The sequence below is a fragment of the Cryptotermes secundus genome, unplaced genomic scaffold, assembly GCF_002891405.2.
Source record: "Cryptotermes secundus unplaced genomic scaffold, Csec_1.0 scaffold318, whole genome shotgun sequence".
Taxonomy (NCBI): domain Eukaryota; kingdom Metazoa; phylum Arthropoda; class Insecta; order Blattodea; family Kalotermitidae; genus Cryptotermes; species Cryptotermes secundus.
Genome location: NW_019730108.1, coordinates 3286854 through 3307641, shown reverse-complemented (window position 1 = coordinate 3307641; position 20788 = coordinate 3286854). Strand labels below are relative to the sequence as shown.

Here is a 20788-nt window from a genome sequence, read left to right as displayed (position 1 = left end):
TAGAGGAATATTTTAATATAATACAATAATATATTTTATAATTTTATTTTGATTTTATATTTATAATGTTATATATTTGATAATATTATATTTATATCTTGATTTTAGCATACTGTGCAGAAATGTGATAAATCTATTATATGTGTAGGCTATTCTTATTTTATTGTACCTATTTTATTGTTGACAAAGCTCTGTATAGGAACTGTTTTTTCTTTTATAATTAACTTTGACATGTTCTACATCCTGTGGCATGTTTGTCAATAACGATCTATGGAACAAATAAAAAGTGAAAGTGAAAGTGAAAGAGAGCCGAACTGAGCCGAAGTTAGCCGAGTCCCCACAACCTGGTAGCTATGCAACGCGAGTCAACAGCGGTGACGTCACCAAGGGATATCGCGGTTGCTAGGCAGCAGTCAACAACTCCTGTAACGTGGCACGCAACAGGCACCACTGCGGCTATATAAGGGAACTGCACAGCAGCTGCGAGTTAGTTGTAACGTGGCCATCGCCGAAGACAGTCCTCGAGCTACCTCCGAGAGTTCCGAGCAAGCCGACGAGTCAGTGTGTTATCAACAGTTCTCAAGGCAGCAGCCTGCGAGCAGAGTTGGAATCTAGCCAGCGGCGTGTTACAAGTGAAAGTGTGTAATTCAGGGAGACTTGTATAGCTCCCGCGTTATTAATACGTGAAGACTACTGAAGACAGTGTGAAGAGATTTGGTTGTAGGGTTTGTAAAGTGTGGAAACCCGTAACATTGTTATAAATAATTGTAGCCGTTACTTGTAGGTTGTTAAATAAACCAATTAACGATCTCTATGGCGTATTCTGTAACGAAACACGTTACAATATATATATAGAAAAGGCAGATTCTGTTCATTAACATGATTCATGTTGAGAGCCATTACAATTCCAATGGCCATCCAAAGATGTTATCTCATAATGTTTGAAGTTTGTGACCAAAAAATCAGCATTCAAATTGAATTTTCTATTAATTAATCTAGATAATTTGAGTCTCATACACGTCTCTTCTGAAGTACCTGAAAAGAATATTACCAATGTCTTTTCTCACAACCATAACAATCTTCCTAGTTTCCTCATATGAAGAAGAAAAATTTGGCCTTGGCCTGATGAACCTCAACATCAAAGAAAGCTATGAGAGCAGAGTACACTAGATATGGTTCAAATTTGAGATCTTTTAATTACTCAAACTAGTTTCAACAGTTCTCTGGAAATACATGAGTTACAATGAAACTAAATTCTAGGCATGAAAGGTATTTATAATGTTTAACAATAATAGGATAATTCACCACAAACGTGTTCAAATCTGAAAATAATATACTGCCTTCCATACCACTTTACCTCTTCTTCAGTACCACCACTCTGAGTGGTTCCTTCCTCCTGCGAGCCCTGACTGGATACCAGCTCTGGACGGGGCAGATGTGGGGTTCCACCATCTGAAGAACCCTTCTCTTTATCTCCCCTTTCCCTGCGGACTGGGACTGGGGACTTGCGACGATTTTTAACTGAGCCACTCATTGTGCTACTACTGCCACTACCAGTGCTGCCATCTCCAGAACGTCGCCTATGGGAACAGAACACAAAAAATAAGTTTCTCTTTGTAACCTTCTATTCTGACATCCTAGATTCATTAACCCCTGTGTTCTGGCAGTGCATACCACCTGCAGCACTGATATAACTGGAACACACTGTTCACCAAAGCACTTTCAATTCCTTACATGAAAATAATTCTGCTTCTTAAATATTCTGTTTATAACGCATTGTGATGACATGAAAAATTATCAAAATTAATTCCAGTAATGACGACCACAGGACCCAATAGTTCAAAATGTGTAAACCTTCAAAATGCTTAAACACTGGGATTGTGGGTCTGAACCCCATTTGGAGCATGGATTACATCATTATTCTTTCTGCATTTGTGTCATGCTGTGTAACAGAGGCACTGTAATGAGCTGATCCCCTATCCAAGGAACTGTAGCAAATACTTAAAAGATAATTACTTCAAAAGTCATTTCTGAACTAGCTGTACCCAGTGCAAGATATGGAGTTCTAGAAGATCTCAGAGGTTACTATTCAAGTACCAACACATTTTATTCATTTATTTATATATTTCATTTCATTTAATGCATTTGTTTATAGAGGTACTCCTTGTTACATGCAGTTTTGAAAAATGCCATTTCATTTTAACTTGATTAACTAATCCAGACTGATTTCAGTTAACATCACTCAATTTAACACAAACTGCTTGCTGGCCAATCCTGAGTGGCAGTGTGGACATGTAGACTACTGTGTGACTTCATGGAGAAGGAGTTCATGGGGAGACAGGAAAATAATGTTCAATTTATGCAATGTAACCCTCTGTAACTTTCTTTTAATACAAGTATCACTTAAATATAGGAATACTTGTATGAATCAATAAATGGGTTAACTTGTCACAGCATTTCATCAAATCATTGCATTACTTTGGCTACACACCCATGGTTTGATGGATTTTAGAGCAGTTCTGTTATTGATTCAGCAAAACCGAAAATATAAAATTGTCCATATCCTGGCTAATTTGCTTCATATGGATATTGCAGTGAAACTAAATGGTAAATTTGGTCATGTATCCAGCAAAAGTATGGACCATGTCCAGGTGGTGATTTAATTTCCATGCCCACTAATCTAAACACCACTGCTAAGTTGTACTCTCATAGTGTTGTATCCTGTTATTCACTTCATATGTATCCCCTGTAAGCAACTCTAGTAACAGGGCCATGAAGTGGTGCTTCCACAAGCACTTGCATGANGAGGGAGAGAGAGAGAGAGAGTGTGTGTGTGTGTGGGAGAGTTTTACCTTTTCTGCTTTCCTATAGCAATTCTGATTGCAAAAGGACTCCAATCACATATTAATTCCCCTGCTCTATCTCTTTCTGCCTAACATCACTGACTCCATGTACATTCAACAAGTGAGTAGTTCTTCACCTATTTAAAATGTTGTGGGAATCTGCAAGCAGATCACTATTCCCATCCGTCACTATGTTACTTCTAGGATGGTAACCCCTCTTAAATTCATTTACTCCTCTATACAGGTCTCCAATATTTTTGTTTTTACTGTTTGTTGTGAGCTTGTTAGTTTTGCCTCTCAAATATTCTCTCTTTTTATTCCTGAAATGCCTGGTGGCTTCACATCTTGTATAGTTCAGATAATTCCCAATTATTCTGCATGGGCCTTGAAAAACTGCAATTTGGCTAGTTTCCTATGATCTAATAATTCTGAGCATCCTTTGTCGAACCATGGCTTACGATTCTTCAGTTCATAACCTACACTCTCTCTGGCTGAAATTTTGATATTCTCTGTAACAGTTTCCCAAGCTCTATTAATATCCACTCAGGGTCTAAATTTTCCAAAGCTGTGAACCTATTTGAGAACTCAAGATGATATTGATCTTTACCCTCTAATTTGTTTAATTTGCTGAGAATGAACTTCTGCATATGAAATCTATGCATTGTTTGCTTACTCGCTGCCAGTCTCTCCCCAACTTTTGTCACCACCAAATAGTGGTCAGTATCACAATCTGCTACCCTGAACATCAAGTACACTTCCATGCCATCTCCTATCCAGCAAACTATAGTAAATACATGCATTATTGTTAAGTCTTTCCATCAGGAGATGTCCAAGCAAATTTATGGATGTTATGATGTTGGAATAATGTACTTCTAACAGTCGGATTTTTGGACGCAGCAAAGTTTACTACCCTAACTCCATTATCGTTACTAATTTCATGTAAACTCTCATTCCCAATTGTTGGCTTGAAAATTTCTTCCCTCCATACTTTGGCATTGAGATCTCCAAACAGTATTTTCATATGGTATTTATGGAATTTGAGTACATGTTCTACTTCCTCATAGAAGCTGTCCTTGATATTAATTTTATCTGTTGGGGCACGAACATTAAGAACACTGACATCACACCAGCGCTAGTATGATATCCTATCACTATGAAACTCTACCTTCTTAACTGCTGATATGATTCTCTTATGTACAAAAAAACCCTGTACCTAATTTGTGTTTCTCATTCCATAGAAAATGGTATATTCACCTGCTGGTTTGGCACTGCATCTGTCCCATCTGACCTCCTGTACTCCCATTAATTCTAACTCATATTTTGATACTTCTTCCACAAATGTCTTGAGCGAACCTACCCTATACACACTTCTTACATTCCAAATACCAAATCTCATTTCCATTTTCCTTGGCTTAAGTCCTTTATCCAAAGAATCTGTCCAAGTCTGTGACATTTTGTAATAAGCTTATTTTTTATGATGAGGTGTTGTTAGTCCCACACCTAACCCCCTAACCTAGAGGATCACCCCTTGCCAGCTGTCAGCAACTGCTTACTCAATATATTCACAGTTACCCTCTATATCTGGAAGCCACCTCTGTGATGTAAAGGGATCCACCTAAAATGAAGGCACTGTTGTTCAGTGTTAAACTAGAGGATGAGTATAGTGCTCTGTTGCCTGTTAAAGAAAAGGAGAGGTTAAATACTTCTGAGAAGTCTGGCTTTTATAAGGAACTTTTGCCAAAATATTTCCTCTAAATAACAGCATCTCTTGATGCAGACCTGCTGCTAAGCAACGGCTCCAAAATAAGCAACTATACAAAAGCTGTTGCTAGGTAATGACTCCGCCAACACTAATGAATGCAACAACTGCACTGCAATGTAGGAACGGTGTTTCCTATGCAGTGTGTGTTAAGATGTTATGAGCAGGACAAGTGAGGAGTCAGTTGGTTAGTGAGAAGTTAGTGAATGGAGTAAAAGAGCTGGTTGGTGAGTTTGTGAGTTAGCCTGAGGGCCAGGCCGCGTCATAACTCAAGCGGTTAGTCGCTGGCTTCCCATCGCGGCAGCCCGGGTTCGATCCCAGGTCGGGTCAAGTGGAATTTGTGGTGGACAAAGTGGCGCTGGGGCAGGTTTTCTCTGAGTATTTCGGTTTCCCCTGTCAATCTTCATTCCACCAATTGCTCCACAATCACCCTCACCTACCATCTGAGGCTGGTACAATAGGCCAGAAGTGACTGCAGTACAAGGGACTTAGTCCCACCTCACTAGCAATACAAAAATAATAGCTTGGGGACTGCTAGGGCTCAGTCATTGTTTGTTGCTGCTGTTAGAAGCTGGTAGCTGGGACTGGGGACAGGTTGGGAACCCAGAGGAAGGGGAATGTCTGCCATTGGTAGCCACTACCAAGCAACGGCAGTGAAGATGTGACTGTGGACACTAGTGTGGGCATGTAATGGTGTACTATAAAGTGTAGTCATACACTGTATCAAAGAGTCCAATACATGCAATCATCAATCCAAAACCCATCTACAGTCACTCTAAAATTGTGACAATACTTTGATTCTGTCATGTTCAACAGGCCCTATCTTACTACAAACGTTGCTATTTTTCCATAACTTTTGAAGCTGCGGTTAGGTACTTATGACAAAGTCTAATCTTAACAATTTTAATAGGCTTCATGCTATCTAAATAAGTATTTCCTTTTCCATATATAATTCTGGAGCGAGGCAGCTTAGTCACCATAATGAATAGGGTAAAGAGCTGTTACTGGGTGTTCTTTCCCCAGAGGCATGAACCTAACAACTCACCTTCCATTAGTGCCAAGGTTAAGAATGGATGACATACCTCCCCTTTCACATGTGTCTTCATGGGGTGGTACTTAATTATGCAGAGGGAAAACTTTAGCCTCGCCTATATTAGCGACTGCACACACATTTTCCTACAGCTAGAATTAAAAATAAGGGTGCAAAAGTGACCTAACTACCTCAAAGGTACATATTGTATATCCTGGAATAGAAATTGGTTTCTTTTCCCTCAGGGGAAATGGCCTTATAAATTGTACTGTGTCTTATATGCTAGCACACTTTGTACATGGGGAAGTGATGATGAAAATGAAGTAAATATCAAAATCACAGTTATTAATATCTCATGTGATTCTGTTCATTATGTAAGGTAGAATTATCTTTCATCTATATATAAAATAATTTATTTCAAGGCACTTATTTAGAACACATCAATTAAAATAACAAAATATTTAGAACACATTTAAAGTGAAAGGTAATGGAAAATATCATAATGAAATGGAAATTTTAAATTTTCATATTCCTATCTTCTTTATTTAATCAGAAAGTTCATCCAGTGATCCGTCAGGCACACATCCATACACACACAAAGAAAGGACTTTCCATTTCCAGATTTTATAGCATCTGAATTGTAGTATGACAGAGACAACTGAACCATTGAGTACACAGAAAACCAAACAGCATACTTTTAACTTACTATGATTTATTAGGCCGCGCCATAGCTCAAGTGGTTAGTCGCTGGCTTATCACCGCGGCGGCCAGAGTTCAAACCCGGGTCTGGTCAAGTAGGATTTGTGGTGGACAAAGTGGCACTGGAGTAGGTTTTCTCTGAGTACTTCGGTTTCCCTTGTCAATCTTCATTCCACCAAATTCTCCATCATCATAATCACCCAGGGCAGGTACAATAGGCCAATCAGTGGCCACCGTGCCAAGTGGACCCAACTGGACTCCACTACTATGATTTATGTAAGATTTGAGGTTCTCACAGTGGTGACTATGAAGAGAAGAGTCTTCTGGAATGTGGCACTGTATAGATGTGGGGTTAACCGATGTTTCGGAGGAACGTATCGCCTTCATCTTCAGGGCAGAAGGAAATATAAGAAAATCCACAAGCGAAGAGACAGCGAGAACAGGTGCAAGCAGACTAATGTTGGAAATAAACTCAGCTATATGAGAGCAGGGAAGGAAGGGGACAAGTCTACATGGGAATACAGTGGAGAGGGAGAAGGGGAGGGCCTGGGACAGGAGCAAGGTTAGGGCAGGTATGGGGTATTGTGTTGGGTGGGGGGGGAGAAAGGTAAGGTTTATGGGAGGGCATTAACCCTAAAGCTGGGGGGGGGGGTTAGGGAACAGATGAGAGGCTTCCATGACTTGCTGAGACAAAACCCCACCTTTCTGTTCATATTGTCGGGATGAAGTTCAATCTCAATGGCCTCCCTAATGATGTGATCCATATATCGGGTCTTGGTGGCGAGGATGGAGGTATTCTGAAGCTGAATGCAGTTTCCAAATCGATGCTGTGTTCAGCCACAGATGACCTGTGCGGATGTTCGAGACAGATGTGCGGCTGATGCTCCTTCAACCTCATGTCCACAGAACGGCCTGTCTGCCCAATACAGACCCTGCTGCACTTGAATGGTATAATGTACACACCAGTATCCTTAGTCACAGGCTATCTTTGACCGGCCAGAGGAAACTGGATAATTTTTTTGGAGGCAGATCCACTGATTTGATGTTGTGCCAGGACAGCACTCTGCTGATACAGTTGAATATAGTCCCGACACAGGGAAGGAAGGCGATTGAGCTCGGTTTATCTTCAGGCCAGCTGATGTTGGGCCGATGGTTGAGAACTCTGTGGATCTGCCGATTGTTGTATCCGTTCTGCCTGAATACATCCCCCAGGAGCACCAACTCCGCATGTAGGCTGTCTTGATCACAAAGAGCTCTAGCCCTGTGCACCAATGTGGAAAGTACAGCTTGCTTGTTGGATGGGTGGTGGTGAGACGCAGCATTAAGGTAGAGGTTTATATGGGTGGATTTGAGGTACACTCTATGGCCCAATGAACCGTCAGGTCTCATGTAAATATCTATATCCAGGAAGGGGAGATGGCCCTGAAGTTCGGTCTCCACTGTGAACTGAATGCACTGATGGACACTATTTAGGTGGTTCAGGAAGTCTTTAAGCTTGTCAGGCTTGTGTGGCCAGATGATAAAGGTGTCGTCCATGTAGCGAAACTAGCAGCAGGGCTTGTGTGGGGCCAAGTCAAGTGCCCTCTCCTTGAAGTCCTCCATATATAAATTTGCAATGACCGGAGATAGTGGCGAGCCCATCGCCACACCATCAGTTTGTTCATAGAACAATATGAACAGAGAGGTGGGTTCTGTCTCAGAAAGTCATGGAAGTTTCTCATTTGTTCCCTCAAGAAACCCCCGGGATATGATGCCCGATCCACAAGGCCATGCAAGTCCATGACCAACTCACATAGTAACCCCCAAGGTTAAGCGTTAATGCCCTCCCATTAACCTGACCTTTCTCCCCCCGACACAATATTCTATACCTGCTCTAGCCTGCGACCGGCTGGCCCAACCTGCCCAGACCATCCCCTCTCCTCTCTACTGATTTCCCACATAGCTCCCTTTCTCCCATCCCTTCCTCCTCTATACAGCTGGGTTTATTCTAGACATTAGTCTATTTGCACCCGATCACATCGGTTCTTCGCTTTCATATTTTCTTCTTTTTTTCTTTTACCCTGAAGATGGAGGCGGTATGTTCCTCCAAAATGTCGGTTAACACAATACCTAGACAGTGCCACATACAAGAAGACTGCTCTCTACTATGATTTATGTTCAAAAATCCTACAAATACAATATTCTGGTAGCTGTAACAATGACTTGCTAGAATATGGTTTAACCCAAGGACTAGGATGGCCACATAAGATCAGGTAGCCAGAAATCCAGGACCCCAATAATGGGTTTCAAACAATCATTTCCACAACATTTCGCTCAGTTCTTCTAGGTGAAACATAATGCACCCAACATCCTGCCAAAACCTCAATGAGCATACACTAATTATAACGAAATAATTAGAAAGAGAGTCTTTTAGTGGTACAAAGTTACAACTACAAAATCTGTAGTATAAGATACATATCACTTTTAACACCCATTTGAAAAAAAAGTACAGATGTGGAACTTATTTTATTGAATTCCTTCCTGAAAGCTAAAGAAATTTTCCTTTTCTCAAGTTATTTTCACAAAACAAATAACACTTAGTAATATAAGAAAATTCAAAAACAAAGTGGATCCAGTACATCCACAAGCCCCTCAAGGTTACTGTAACAGACATACATACGCTGAAGTATTCTGAGGACTGGAGCTGTTGCTTGGAACTAAAATATGGCTGCTGGTCGAACTAGGAAGTGGACGACCCGGGGAAGCACTACGACTAGATGATTTGCTACTTCCTGTTGCAGCCACATGCAAACTATCCATCCTTTGGATGTCTCCAGGTTACATCCATATCAGCCACAATAAATACACCTATTACAAGAACAATAAATTTACTTTTATCTAGCACAATGACAGGTTTTGCAAGCCACACTTCAAGGTGACATACATCAGCAGTATTTTCTGAAAATATATTATCCATTTTTTTTTCATTTCATGCATCCTGTTGTGTTACAATTTCTTTATTAAAACCGTCACAACACAACTATATTAAGGTCAGTGCCAAGTTTAGCCCTGCTACATGTTTCAGCTATTAAAAGCCATCATCAGGCAAACACATGGCTAACATATATACACCACTGAACTGCAGTACTAGTAAAATTGGATACAATAATATTAATTATATTAAAATACTTGGCATAAAAATACAATAAATTAGACTATACAAAACAAAAGTTATAGTATAAAACAAGAATAAAATTCTTCGAGTGATGCTTTACATCACCGAGTCAGTGGCTGGTTTTTATGATTTTGTTGTGTTCCCACGGACAAACTGGAGTATTCAATATTCTGTGTATATATAATAAACTGTTTTGGAGGCTCGTGATGTAGCTGTAGTAATATTAATGTTAATCTGAAAATGATATGAAAGTAATAGTATTAAATTTTGTTATAATTAACAATTGATTTTGGTATTGAAGATATAGTGTATTATTTACTTACTATTTAGTCAGTGCCTCATCTTACAATGTACTGTCCATTCTGTAGGGAATGTAAACAACTGATTTGGTGATGTATGTTTGAAGTCAGTCCAAGGGAGGAAGGGGGGGAGGAGGTAGAGATAAGGTGTATGCCGAAGTGGTGGTAGGGGGGGAGGGGGCTATGACTATTTATTATGTTTTGTATGTATCAATGATTACATCATATATAGAGTTAAAAATGTCAGTACAATTATCAATTAGTTGTAAATTTAGTTTGCTGATTTCATAAATTCATATGTATCCAAGGTTCGGCCTTTCTTGCCAATATATAGAACTTCTAATGTTTTGTCTATCGTACTATATTCATGTGTGGTGTCCAATATATGTTGAGAAAATCTGGAGCTTTGGAAATTATTTTTTTTGTGTCTCGTATGTGTTCTCTGAATCTGACTTTAAAGGTACGTCCAGTCTGTCCTACATATTTTAATGGACAGTCAGCACACTGTAGTTGGTAAACCCCACTAAGGTGTTCAATATTATATTTAAGCATCCTGTTGCACTCCATACGATAAATGATATAAACTCCGTCTCAAGTGCAAACAATATATTTTGTGTCTTTGATCTTGCTCCCTACACTACATGTTTCGGCCTCAGACGGCCATCATCAGGTGTATAACACTCACGTCGCTGTCACACTGCACCCAGTTCAAAATTTAACATCTAAAACACTCTCCCTGTCATTATCAACTTCTACTTCGTTGATAGCTGTCCACCCGTAGATTACTTCACACACGTTAATTTTGAGTTTATTGTAATAGCACCATAATAAAATCTTTAGTTCTAATTTTAAACCTTTAAATTCTTGTCCAAATTTTAAAATTTTAAAATTGTTAGGGTTATTCGCCCTGTGTTTGAAGTGCTACGTGTCTTTACGTAGTAAAGAATAGCAGCAGCACGCACACAGAAAGACTACACAGGATAACACCTATACAGTGTGAAAAAAAGAACTGGCCGCTGAAGGNCATTATCAACTTCTACTTCGTTGATAGCTGTCCACCCGTAGATTACTTCACACACGTTAATTTTGAGTTTATTGTAATAGCACCATAATAAAATCTTTAGTTCTAATTTTAAACCTTTAAATTCTTGTCCAAATTTTAAAATTTTAAAATTGTTAGGGTTATTCGCCCTGTGTTTGAAGTGCTACGTGTCTTTACGTAGTAAAGAATAGCAGCAGCACGCACACAGAAAGACTACACAGGATAACACCTATACAGTGTGGAAACAAGAACTAGCCGCTGCAGCACTTCAAACACAGGGCGAATAACCCTAACAATTTTAAAATTTTAAAATTTGGACAAGAATTTAAAGGTTTAAAATTAGAACTAAAGATTTTATTATGGTGCTATTACAATAAACTCAAAATTAACGTGTGTGAAGTAATCTACGGGTGGACAGCTATCAACGAAGTAGAAGTTGATAATGACAGGGAGAGTGTTTTAGATGTTAAATTTTGAACTGGGTGCAGTGTGACAGCGATGTGAGTGTTATACACCTGATGATGGCCGTCTGAGGCCGAAACATGTAGTGTAGGGAGCAAGATCAAAGACACAAATATATTGTTTGCACTTGAGACGGAGTTTATATCATTTACCACTAAGGTTATACTTACCATTTCTGTCATCATTTATTCTTAACAGATGTTTTATATTGTTTTTTGTCTCATATGAGATAGCAACTTCAGTATTCTTGAAAAGCTTAGTAATAGATCTGATTTCATGGCCGAAATACTTGTAGTTAAAGGTGGTCCATTTCTTTTTGTGGAGGGTTCTTGTGTTAGTTGTATGGTATTTAGTGGGTAGTTATTATTATTTTATTATAGTTCCAACAATGTTTTCTTCTATGTTTTTGCCGTTATGCAAAAGGGGATTTTGATTCAATCGATTAATGAGATAGTTTATAGCAGGTTTTTTGGTTCAAATGGGTGACATGAATCATTGTGGATGATTAAGTAAGTAGTCGTAGGTTTTCGATAGATTCCCAGTTGTAGCTTTTCGTGTTTTCTCGATGGATAAATCTAAGAAATTTATCTTATTATTTATTTCTTTTTCCATTGTGAATTTGATATTAGGGTGGATATTGTTGAATTGATACAAAATATTTTCAATGTTAGTTATATGGGAATTACAGATAAACAAATTATCATCAAAATATCCTGAAGATGGCTTTTAATAGCCAAAACATGTAGCAGAGCCAAACTTGGCACTGACCTTAATATAGTTGTGTTGTGATGGTTTTAATAAAGAAACTGTATATATTACAAAGTTAAAGAAAACATACCTGTGGGCACTGTACAAGGAATTTCTTTATGTGATCATCTGAACACCGATAGACTTGAAAGGATTCTGATGATGGTGTATACTGTACTTCTTTTGGCTTATTTTGGACTTCATCCATCGTCTGGTAGGTAAAAGACAAAAGACCATGACGTTTCGGAGACTGGATCTGTCTCTGTCTTCAGGTGGGTAGGGTCCAGTGATTGAGACTAGCTCTTTCTAACAGGCCCAACTGAGTAGGTTTATCCTTCCCTACCCACCTGAAGATGGAGACAGATCCAGTCTCCGAAACGTCGTGGTCTTTTGTCTTTTACATACCAGAGGATGGATGAAGTCCAAAATAAGCCAAAAGAAGTATCTGAAACGCTGTCACCCTATGACTCACTTTAGATAAATAGTCTGACTGATTACTTTATGTAAGATAAGCCACTGCCAAGCTATTTAATCAGCTTTACCTGCATATGATGAAGAAGAGCTGACAGTTCCAGTTTCTGGTGAATGGATCACAGAAAGTTTGTATGAAGTTCTGGCCCCATCATATGACTGAAATGACAGATCAATGGTTAAGGACTCTGAACAGTTCAGTCACTCCTTATGTGAACATATTAGGAAATAAATTTGATAAGGAGAAGTACTATACAATTCTTATAGGATATGACTGATTTTCTGGTCAATATAACAATACATAACAGAAAAAGCAACACTTAAATTAAAAAATTAAAGATTACTCACATAGTTACTATAGGATTCTGACGACGGTGTATAACACACTGATATATTGGGCTTTTGGACTTTATCCATCGTCCTGGTTTTTAGATAACTAATAAAAACACGACATTTCAGAGCTAGCCTCAATCACTGGACAGTGATTGAGGCTAGCTCTTTCTAACAGACGCAACAGAGTAGGTGTTTTCCTTCACCTGAGGACGGAAACAGATCCAGTTTCCGAAACGTCCTGTTTTTATTAGTTATCTAAAAACCAGGACAATGGATAAAGTCCAAAAACCCAATATATCAGTGTATTACTCACATAATTAAAAAAAACACAGACATGAGAAATTTGATAAATATCCACAAACTCTACCAGAATACTTTCACGTTGTTTTAACAGCTGTGGCTACCATGGAAAGAGTACAGAGTGCATTTCATATATTTCTGTGTTCTCTATTAGGTCTGCATTAGGTAATAGGGAAACAGCAGACTGAGTGGGATATGGTGTGAAAATATGAAAATGGTAAAACTTAAGTAGAAGAGAGAAATTGCTGACTTCAATCTATTAGACTACATTTTAGAATACTTATTTTACCCACAGTAGCACATTAAATCCCCTGGACATTTAAATTTGTCACTGCAGTCTTTAATTTTATAATCTTTGCTCCCTTTTTAAAGCATAATATCACCATCATGTGTCATTATAATATTATAGAACAAAAAGCCTCTGAAAGACCAATTATCAGACTTCACATTTCTGTATTTTCATTTCTATAGCCATTACATTAACGTTTATACATTTTTAGTAAAATTCCATACTTCGGGCTTTATTCTGAAAAAATCTACCACTGTCACCACTGACATGCAAGTTCCCCACACTTGATCACTAAGGCATGTCTGACTCATGCACATTCAGTATATGCAGCATCTGGTGCTTAGAGATGAAACATGATCATAGTATGTAAGATTTGAGGCTTTCACGGCGGTGACTATGAACAAAGCAGTCTTCTGGGATTTGGCACCGTTTATATGTGGTGTTAACCGACGTTTCAGAGGAACATATCACCTCCATCTTCAGGGTAGAAGGAAAAATATAAGAAATCCGCAAGCGAAGAGACCGTTAGAACCGTTAAAAGAAGACTGGTGTTGGAAATATACACAGCTATGTGAGAGCAGAGAAGAAGGGGGGAAGGGCAAGTATACAAGTGAAAATAGTAGTGTCAGGGTGGGGGGGGAAGGAGCTGGGACAAGTAGGGTTTTTGTGTTGGGAGAGAGAAAGGCAAGGTTAAAGGCTGGGCACTAACCCTTAAGCTGGGGGGGGGGTGTTATATTAGTCAGTCATGGCCTGTGTAGCCTTCTGACGCCAGATCCAGAAGGCTACACAGGCCATGCCCTTCCCCCCTTCTTCTCTGCTCGCACATAGCTGTGTATATTTCCAACACCAGTCTGCTTTTACCGGTTCTCACGGTATGTCTTAGTCTTATATAGTCTTATAGTCTTATATTCTTCCTTCTACCCTGAAGATGAACTGAACTGTTCTTCCAAACACTGGCTATAAAATTGTTATCTTTTACACACTATGAAATCATCATTAAAACCATTATACCATGAGAAACAATGCTACAACTAAAGTGACAGATACTGTGAATAATTTATAATTATGTAGTTTTCAATACCAGCCCAATGATGGTTCCTAGATTTTAGATTTTGATTAGGCATGTTTTCTAAAAATGTTTGGGCAGACCAATTTGTTTTTCTGGCTATTAGTTCTGCAATGTCTATGGTACAAAACAAATGAAAATATTCCAGGGGTTATTGGGGTCTTCTAAATCAACATTTATGCCAGGCTTGCCACTGAATGGAAAATTTGGTCACTCCGCACCTGAATTTATCCATGTGTCAGGTCCAGTCTTGAAAAGCGAGATTAAGGGCCATGGGGATCCACTGCGTTGACCATGCGACACCCTCTATCTGCTAAAGCTGGTACTAACTTCGCTGACAAGAGGCAGTCATTCAGTCAGTATAGTTCGCTTGCAAATTAAAGGCCACAAAGTTTTTGTCAGGTTGCATGCTACTGCTGTCACTGATACTTTCTGCTTCATCAGAGCTGACACTTTGTTCACCACCTGACAAACCTGTCATATTTATCTCACTATCACTACTATATACGAATGTATAAGGGGTGGGCTTTTTCAGCCCTTGCACTGCGACCTACAGTGATCTATTGTGCTTAAATATGTTTTGGCACCCCAATAAAGTGACCATATAAGGTCTCTGTCTGGCTCCTGTTTAGCCCCATTCAGAGGTCTGACCTCTACATATTGTGACATATTTGATTGATGCATTGCCAGGCAACAGCTCTGTAAACATGATACGCACCTGCTGCAGTAGAGCAAGCTGTGTTTTCCATGTGTCCGGCAGTTGACATAGGATCAATGAGGTCACACATCAACAGTAGGTGGCTGCCATGTAACGCGTTTACTGTTGGTCAATGTCAGTCCTTCGGCTATATAAGTGAGTGACAGAGTTCTGAGTTTGTTGTAGAGAGAAATAATAGCAGCAGAATCACGTGAACAGAGTGAAGTGGAGAATCCAGGAGGGTTCAACAGTTGAGAGTATGAGGACAAGAATGATGCACATTCTTAGTGAATTGCGAAGATTAATTGAGTACTGATTAGGACAGCGGAGTACAGAGTGACTGAAGATGAAATAACAAGGAGACTTTATAGTGATTTAAAGTAACAGTTTCTGCATTGAGATCTGTTGCTATGAGACGACTAGTGGAAACAAATAATCCTAGTGTGTACGCAATGGTGAAATGGAAAGTGTGTAAATCAGCAATAGTCCTGTATTGCCTGTATTTAAGTGTAATTAAGAGAGAGTGTGTAACCAAAGTTCCGATAAATCCAATCATCCAAACTAGAAAATGTCATTTTCGTCACGCGTACATGTGACAATATAAACATTAATGCACAGACTGCTTAAGACATTCACACTGAAGATGACCACTTAAGTGTTTACCAAAACACTGCATACTGTGCAACAAGAATGAAGCTGAAGCTCATAAGCCAACATGACACATAATGTCACCAAATTTGAATCTGTCAGAAAAATATAAAAGTCTGTGTACATACAAGCAAAAACATTTAACTTAACGAGTAATACAACTTAAGAATGAGAGAGTGTGGAATAGAACCACAAGAACTGAAGATTAATTAATGAAAGTTTTAAATAAATGGTGGCTTCTGATGTAACTAAATACTAAATATGGGAAGGGAAATTATATGGATTTTGTGACAGTTATTGTTCTGGGCATCATCTGTGTTGTGCTTAACGCACAGTTACCAGAACATGCACCATTTTGGGGGAAAGTGAATCTCTGCCAATATAAGGCAAACATTTAACACCACTAATGAGCGGCCTCCGTGGTCTAGGGCTAACGTTCCCACCTCGTGACTCAAGGTACACGGGTTCAAACCCGGCGGACGTCGTGGAATTTTTAAGGGTGGAGAAATTCAGGGAACAAGTCCTCCAGGAGGGACTTAAGCCGTGGGTCCCATGTCGTAGCTTTATGGCACGTAAAAGAACCTCGTGTCCTAAGGGGACCACTGAGCCAAATTCGGGACATTTCCCGCCCAACAGTAGTCTCTAACACCTCTGGTAGATGGGAGAAGCATCGAGATACCGTTGAGCCAGTAGAGGCCAAACTCGCTGGCTGAGTCGAGACTGATGGCACGTACCAGTAGGGAATAGAGACTGGTAGAATATCATAGGGGGTCGCACAATGGACCAACAGGTGGTCTAAGTGCATGGGGAAACCCACCCTCTCCAATACAATACAATACAATAACACCACTAATGACAAAGCCCACTGAAAGCAGTTCAATGCAGTTCACTTCCAAAAACAATTTCCCTGACACCTATCCACTCATTTACATTCCAATATTCCAAGCAGTTTCTCCACAGAATTTTGTGAATGCTTATAACCTTTCACCCACGCAAGCCATAATCCTGGTCCATTCTTACAAGATACTACCCTTGCAATATGTACAAATCACAGATTTCGTTTCACTATCCCTCCCTCTTGCAAAAAGAAAAATAAAATTTTACTGATTTTCAAGTCAACATGTCAGGAACACTTGAACTAGCAGTAACTACATATATTTCCATATGGGTCATCATACACATACACATACACACTGATGACAAGTCTGAAACATTAAATTTAACCAACTTCAGTGACACTACATTGACTGATTTGGTTACAGTAAAACTGTGTTATAAGTACGAAGGGCATTCCGCATATAATGGCTCCTATTTTTTTGTGTTAATATGTAATGTCTGAGCTGGATGTTGGTGGTGTTGTAGTAAAGGTTCAACCTTCCCGCCAATGTTCTGTTAGTCTGGTTGTCGTGCGACAGACAGCGACAGCAGAGCAGCCTACCAAAATGGCGTCCGACATAGAACTGGGCACAAAAACAGAGATGTGTTATTGAATTTCTCACTGCCAAACAAATTGCACCCATTCACATTCACCGACGCTTGCTAAAGGTGTACGGAGACGATACAGTGGATGTCAGCACAGTGAGGCGGCAGGTAGTGCCATTCAACAGTGGCGAAAGTGAAGTGCATGACAAACCACGCCCTGGGCATCCCTGCTCAGCTGCCACTCCTCACAATGAACAGCACCTCAATCAGCTCATCCACACAGATCAGCAGATAACAACCAGGGAACTGTGTGCACAGCTTAATATCGGCTGTAATGCATTGGAAACGATGTTGGGGGAAGATGGATTATTGCAAAGTCTGTTCCAGGTAGGTCCTGTGGATGCTTACACAGGACCACAAAACTTATCAAATGGAAGTCAGTCAGGACCTGTTGCACCAGTTTGAGGCTGAAGGTGACAAGTTTCAGGATAGGATCATCACCGGAGATGAGACGTGGTGTCACCACTACGAGCCAGAATCTAAAACACAGTCCATGGAATGACAACATCCAGATTCCCCAAGATAAAAGTTCAAGACACAGCCATTGGCAGGGAAAGTGATGTCCATGGTCTTTTGGGATAGGCAGGGTGTGATTTTGTTGGTTTTCCTGGAGTCTGGTGAGACTGTCAATTCTGAATGCTACAAGACGATAACGATAATATCAAAAACACACCTTTTCTAACAACATATCACACTCACTCACTCATGGAGCTGAGCCCTTCTTGAGAAGCCACCAACTGTGCAGCCACTCAAGAACCTCCCAGCATTTTATGGAACCCGAAGGTTCATTACCGTGTTCAAAAGAGCCCTCCACTGATCCCTATCCTGAGCCACACAAAGCAATCCATACTATCCCATCCTATCTCTTTAAGATACATTTTAATATTATCCACCCACCTATGTCTTGGTCTTCCTTGTGGGCTCTTTCCTTCTGACGTTCCCAACAATATCCTGTATGGATTCCTCTTCACCCTCGTTCATGCTACATGCCCTGCCCACCTCATCCTCCTTGACTTGCACATTCTAATTATACTTCGAAAAGAGTACAAGTTGTGAATCTTCTCATTATGTAGTTTTCTTCAGCTTCCCATCACTTAATCTCTCTTTCATTTCATTTTCATTTTTTCATTTTTATTATAATTCAACAATCCATACATACAGGTATTACAACCATCTGGATAGGGAAAATGTCAGTTTTACATTTAATTCTCATGCATATCTTTACAGTATGCACTGTACCACCCTAATATAGGGGGTCTGTCATCTGAATAATACTGTGATGTGTTGCGCTATGCAGGGCACCCCTCCCCCCGCCAGCGGTGACGTAACACCATCGGAGCACTGTCGTTACTAGGGTAACAGGCAAGTCAGCACTCCTTCCCCTACCCCACCAGCGGTGACGTTACCAAGGGATGCCGCGGTTGCTATACAGCCGTAAACAACTCCTGAAAGCGTTGCTAGGCTATCGGCAAACATGGCGTCAGACAACAGTGGTGCCTATTACGTAACTGTTTTCTGTATTGTCTGTAACGGGGCTAAATAATAATAATAATATTATTATTTCTATTATATATATTACCATTTCTCATACATGACTCAAAACTCGAAAAATAAATAATTGTTATCATATATGGACTCATTATTTCTTTTAATATATTCACCATATAAATTACTTTGCATAGCTTTGCTTTTAGAAACTGAGCATGAGCGCACCATTTTAGGGTTTCTGTCATGTGAATTCCAAGAAATCTCAATTCTGACTGATATACTATTTCTGTATTATTAAAAACTATCTGTGGACTTAACGGATCTCTCGGCTGTTTTGAATGAAATTACATGGTAGATTTCTTTTTAGTATTTATTACAAGGTTATTTTTTTGAAACCATATTTCTAATTCTTTCATAACATTCATTATTTTACACTGAAGGTCAAGTTCATCTTTTCCAGTAATTAACAAATTGGTATCGTCTGCATATAAAACCAGCTTTGTTCCTTGAACATTTTCTGTAAGATCATTAATGTATAGTAAAAATAAAAGTGGCCCCAACACTGATCCCTGTGGTACACCATACTTCACTTTCCTACATGATGAATTATAACTGGTTTTGACACTGCCGTCAGTATTTTTTATTTCTACATATTGGATTCTGTTTGACAGGTAAGACCTGAACCACATATTTGGCACGCCTCTTATGCCATATGAGTCTAGTTTCTCTGAAAGTATATCATGGTCTATTACGTCATATGCCTTTGATAAATCAAAAAATAATCCTATGGCACTCGCAGCTACGAAGGGAACACACATCACAAGACACAGTTTACAGAGAATATAAGAAAAATGACCCCCACAGTGGAAGAACCACACGCAAGTTGTAATTATGACGCAGAAGATGAATAATCTTAACAAGGTTTAGTGTGTGTAAATTTATTACAGTTGACATATACGCACTTTTTAAATACATTTTAAATAATTTTATAAAGGCAAGCAATGAAATAGATTAGCGTAATTAGGGCACCTGAATGTGGCACTATGTTGCCGAAACATGTCGTGAAGTAACAGGTGAAACTGAGTGCACTACAAGACGGCAACTGTATACACATCATGGATGAAAATCAGTGCAACAAGACGCTAAAATACAACTCCTGTATACCTTCAATAAAAAGACTTACTTGCTGTGTCAGCTGATTTATTCTTTCTGAAGCCATTTTGGGCCTCTGTTAATATATTATTTTGAATTAAAAACGGCATTAGCCTATTATACATAAGTTTTTCTAATATTTTGGAAAATGCCGATAAAATGGATATCGGTCTATAGTTTTTAATATCATGCATGATATTCCCCCTTTTTTATGAAGAGGTATCACTTTAGCTAATTTTATCTGGGAAGGTGCCTGAGCTCAAAGAGGCATTGAAAATATGAGCCAGTGGTCTTTTTACATAATTTATACATTTTTTAACAAGATATTCTGGTATCTCATCATATCCTGCAGATAATTTACCTTTTAGACTATTTGTTACACACTCTATGTCATATTCAGTGACTGGATGGAAAAATATGGTATTAGGGCAGCAGTTTATCCTTTGTTTCTGCCGCTGTGTGTTTTTGTTATTATTGTTGATTTGACTTAAAAAGTCATCAACTATTTCAACAAAGAAATTATTTAACATATCTGCCACACTTTGCGGATCTGATATTATTTTTGTACCGCTAAACAGCTGGATTTTCTTATCTCCCTTACATGACTTACCAACTTCATTTTTTATTAAATGCCACACAGCTTTCATTTTATTTTGAGACCTTGAAACATACTTATCATTTGCCATTTTTTTTTTTTGCTTCTTTCATAACACTTTTATTTTTTTTATATATCTGGTGATATATTCCAGCATGTCCCTAGACAGATTATGCTGTTTTTTAAAACTATTTTACAGTCTCATCCTTTTACCAGAATTTCTTATGCCTTG

General features: G+C 39.1%; 1 protein-coding gene across 3 annotated transcripts in view; it reads right to left on the bottom strand.

The window, feature by feature from the left end:
• The window catches only part of LOC111866072 (transmembrane and coiled-coil domains protein 2), a 77322-nt gene that overhangs the window by 50543 nt on the left and 5991 nt on the right, over positions 1–20788 (bottom strand). For all 3 annotated transcript variants that reach the window (XM_023854633.2, XM_023854634.2, XM_023854632.2), the window contains exons 2-4: positions 12578–12665; positions 8991–9178; positions 1358–1580 (exon numbers count right to left, since the gene is read on the bottom strand). In XM_023854633.2, the coding sequence (XP_023710401.1) occupies positions 1358–1580; positions 8991–9130 (363 nt within the window). In that variant the 5' untranslated portion in view covers positions 9131–9178; positions 12578–12665. The remainder of the gene's footprint in view (positions 1–1357; positions 1581–8990; positions 9179–12577; positions 12666–20788) is intronic.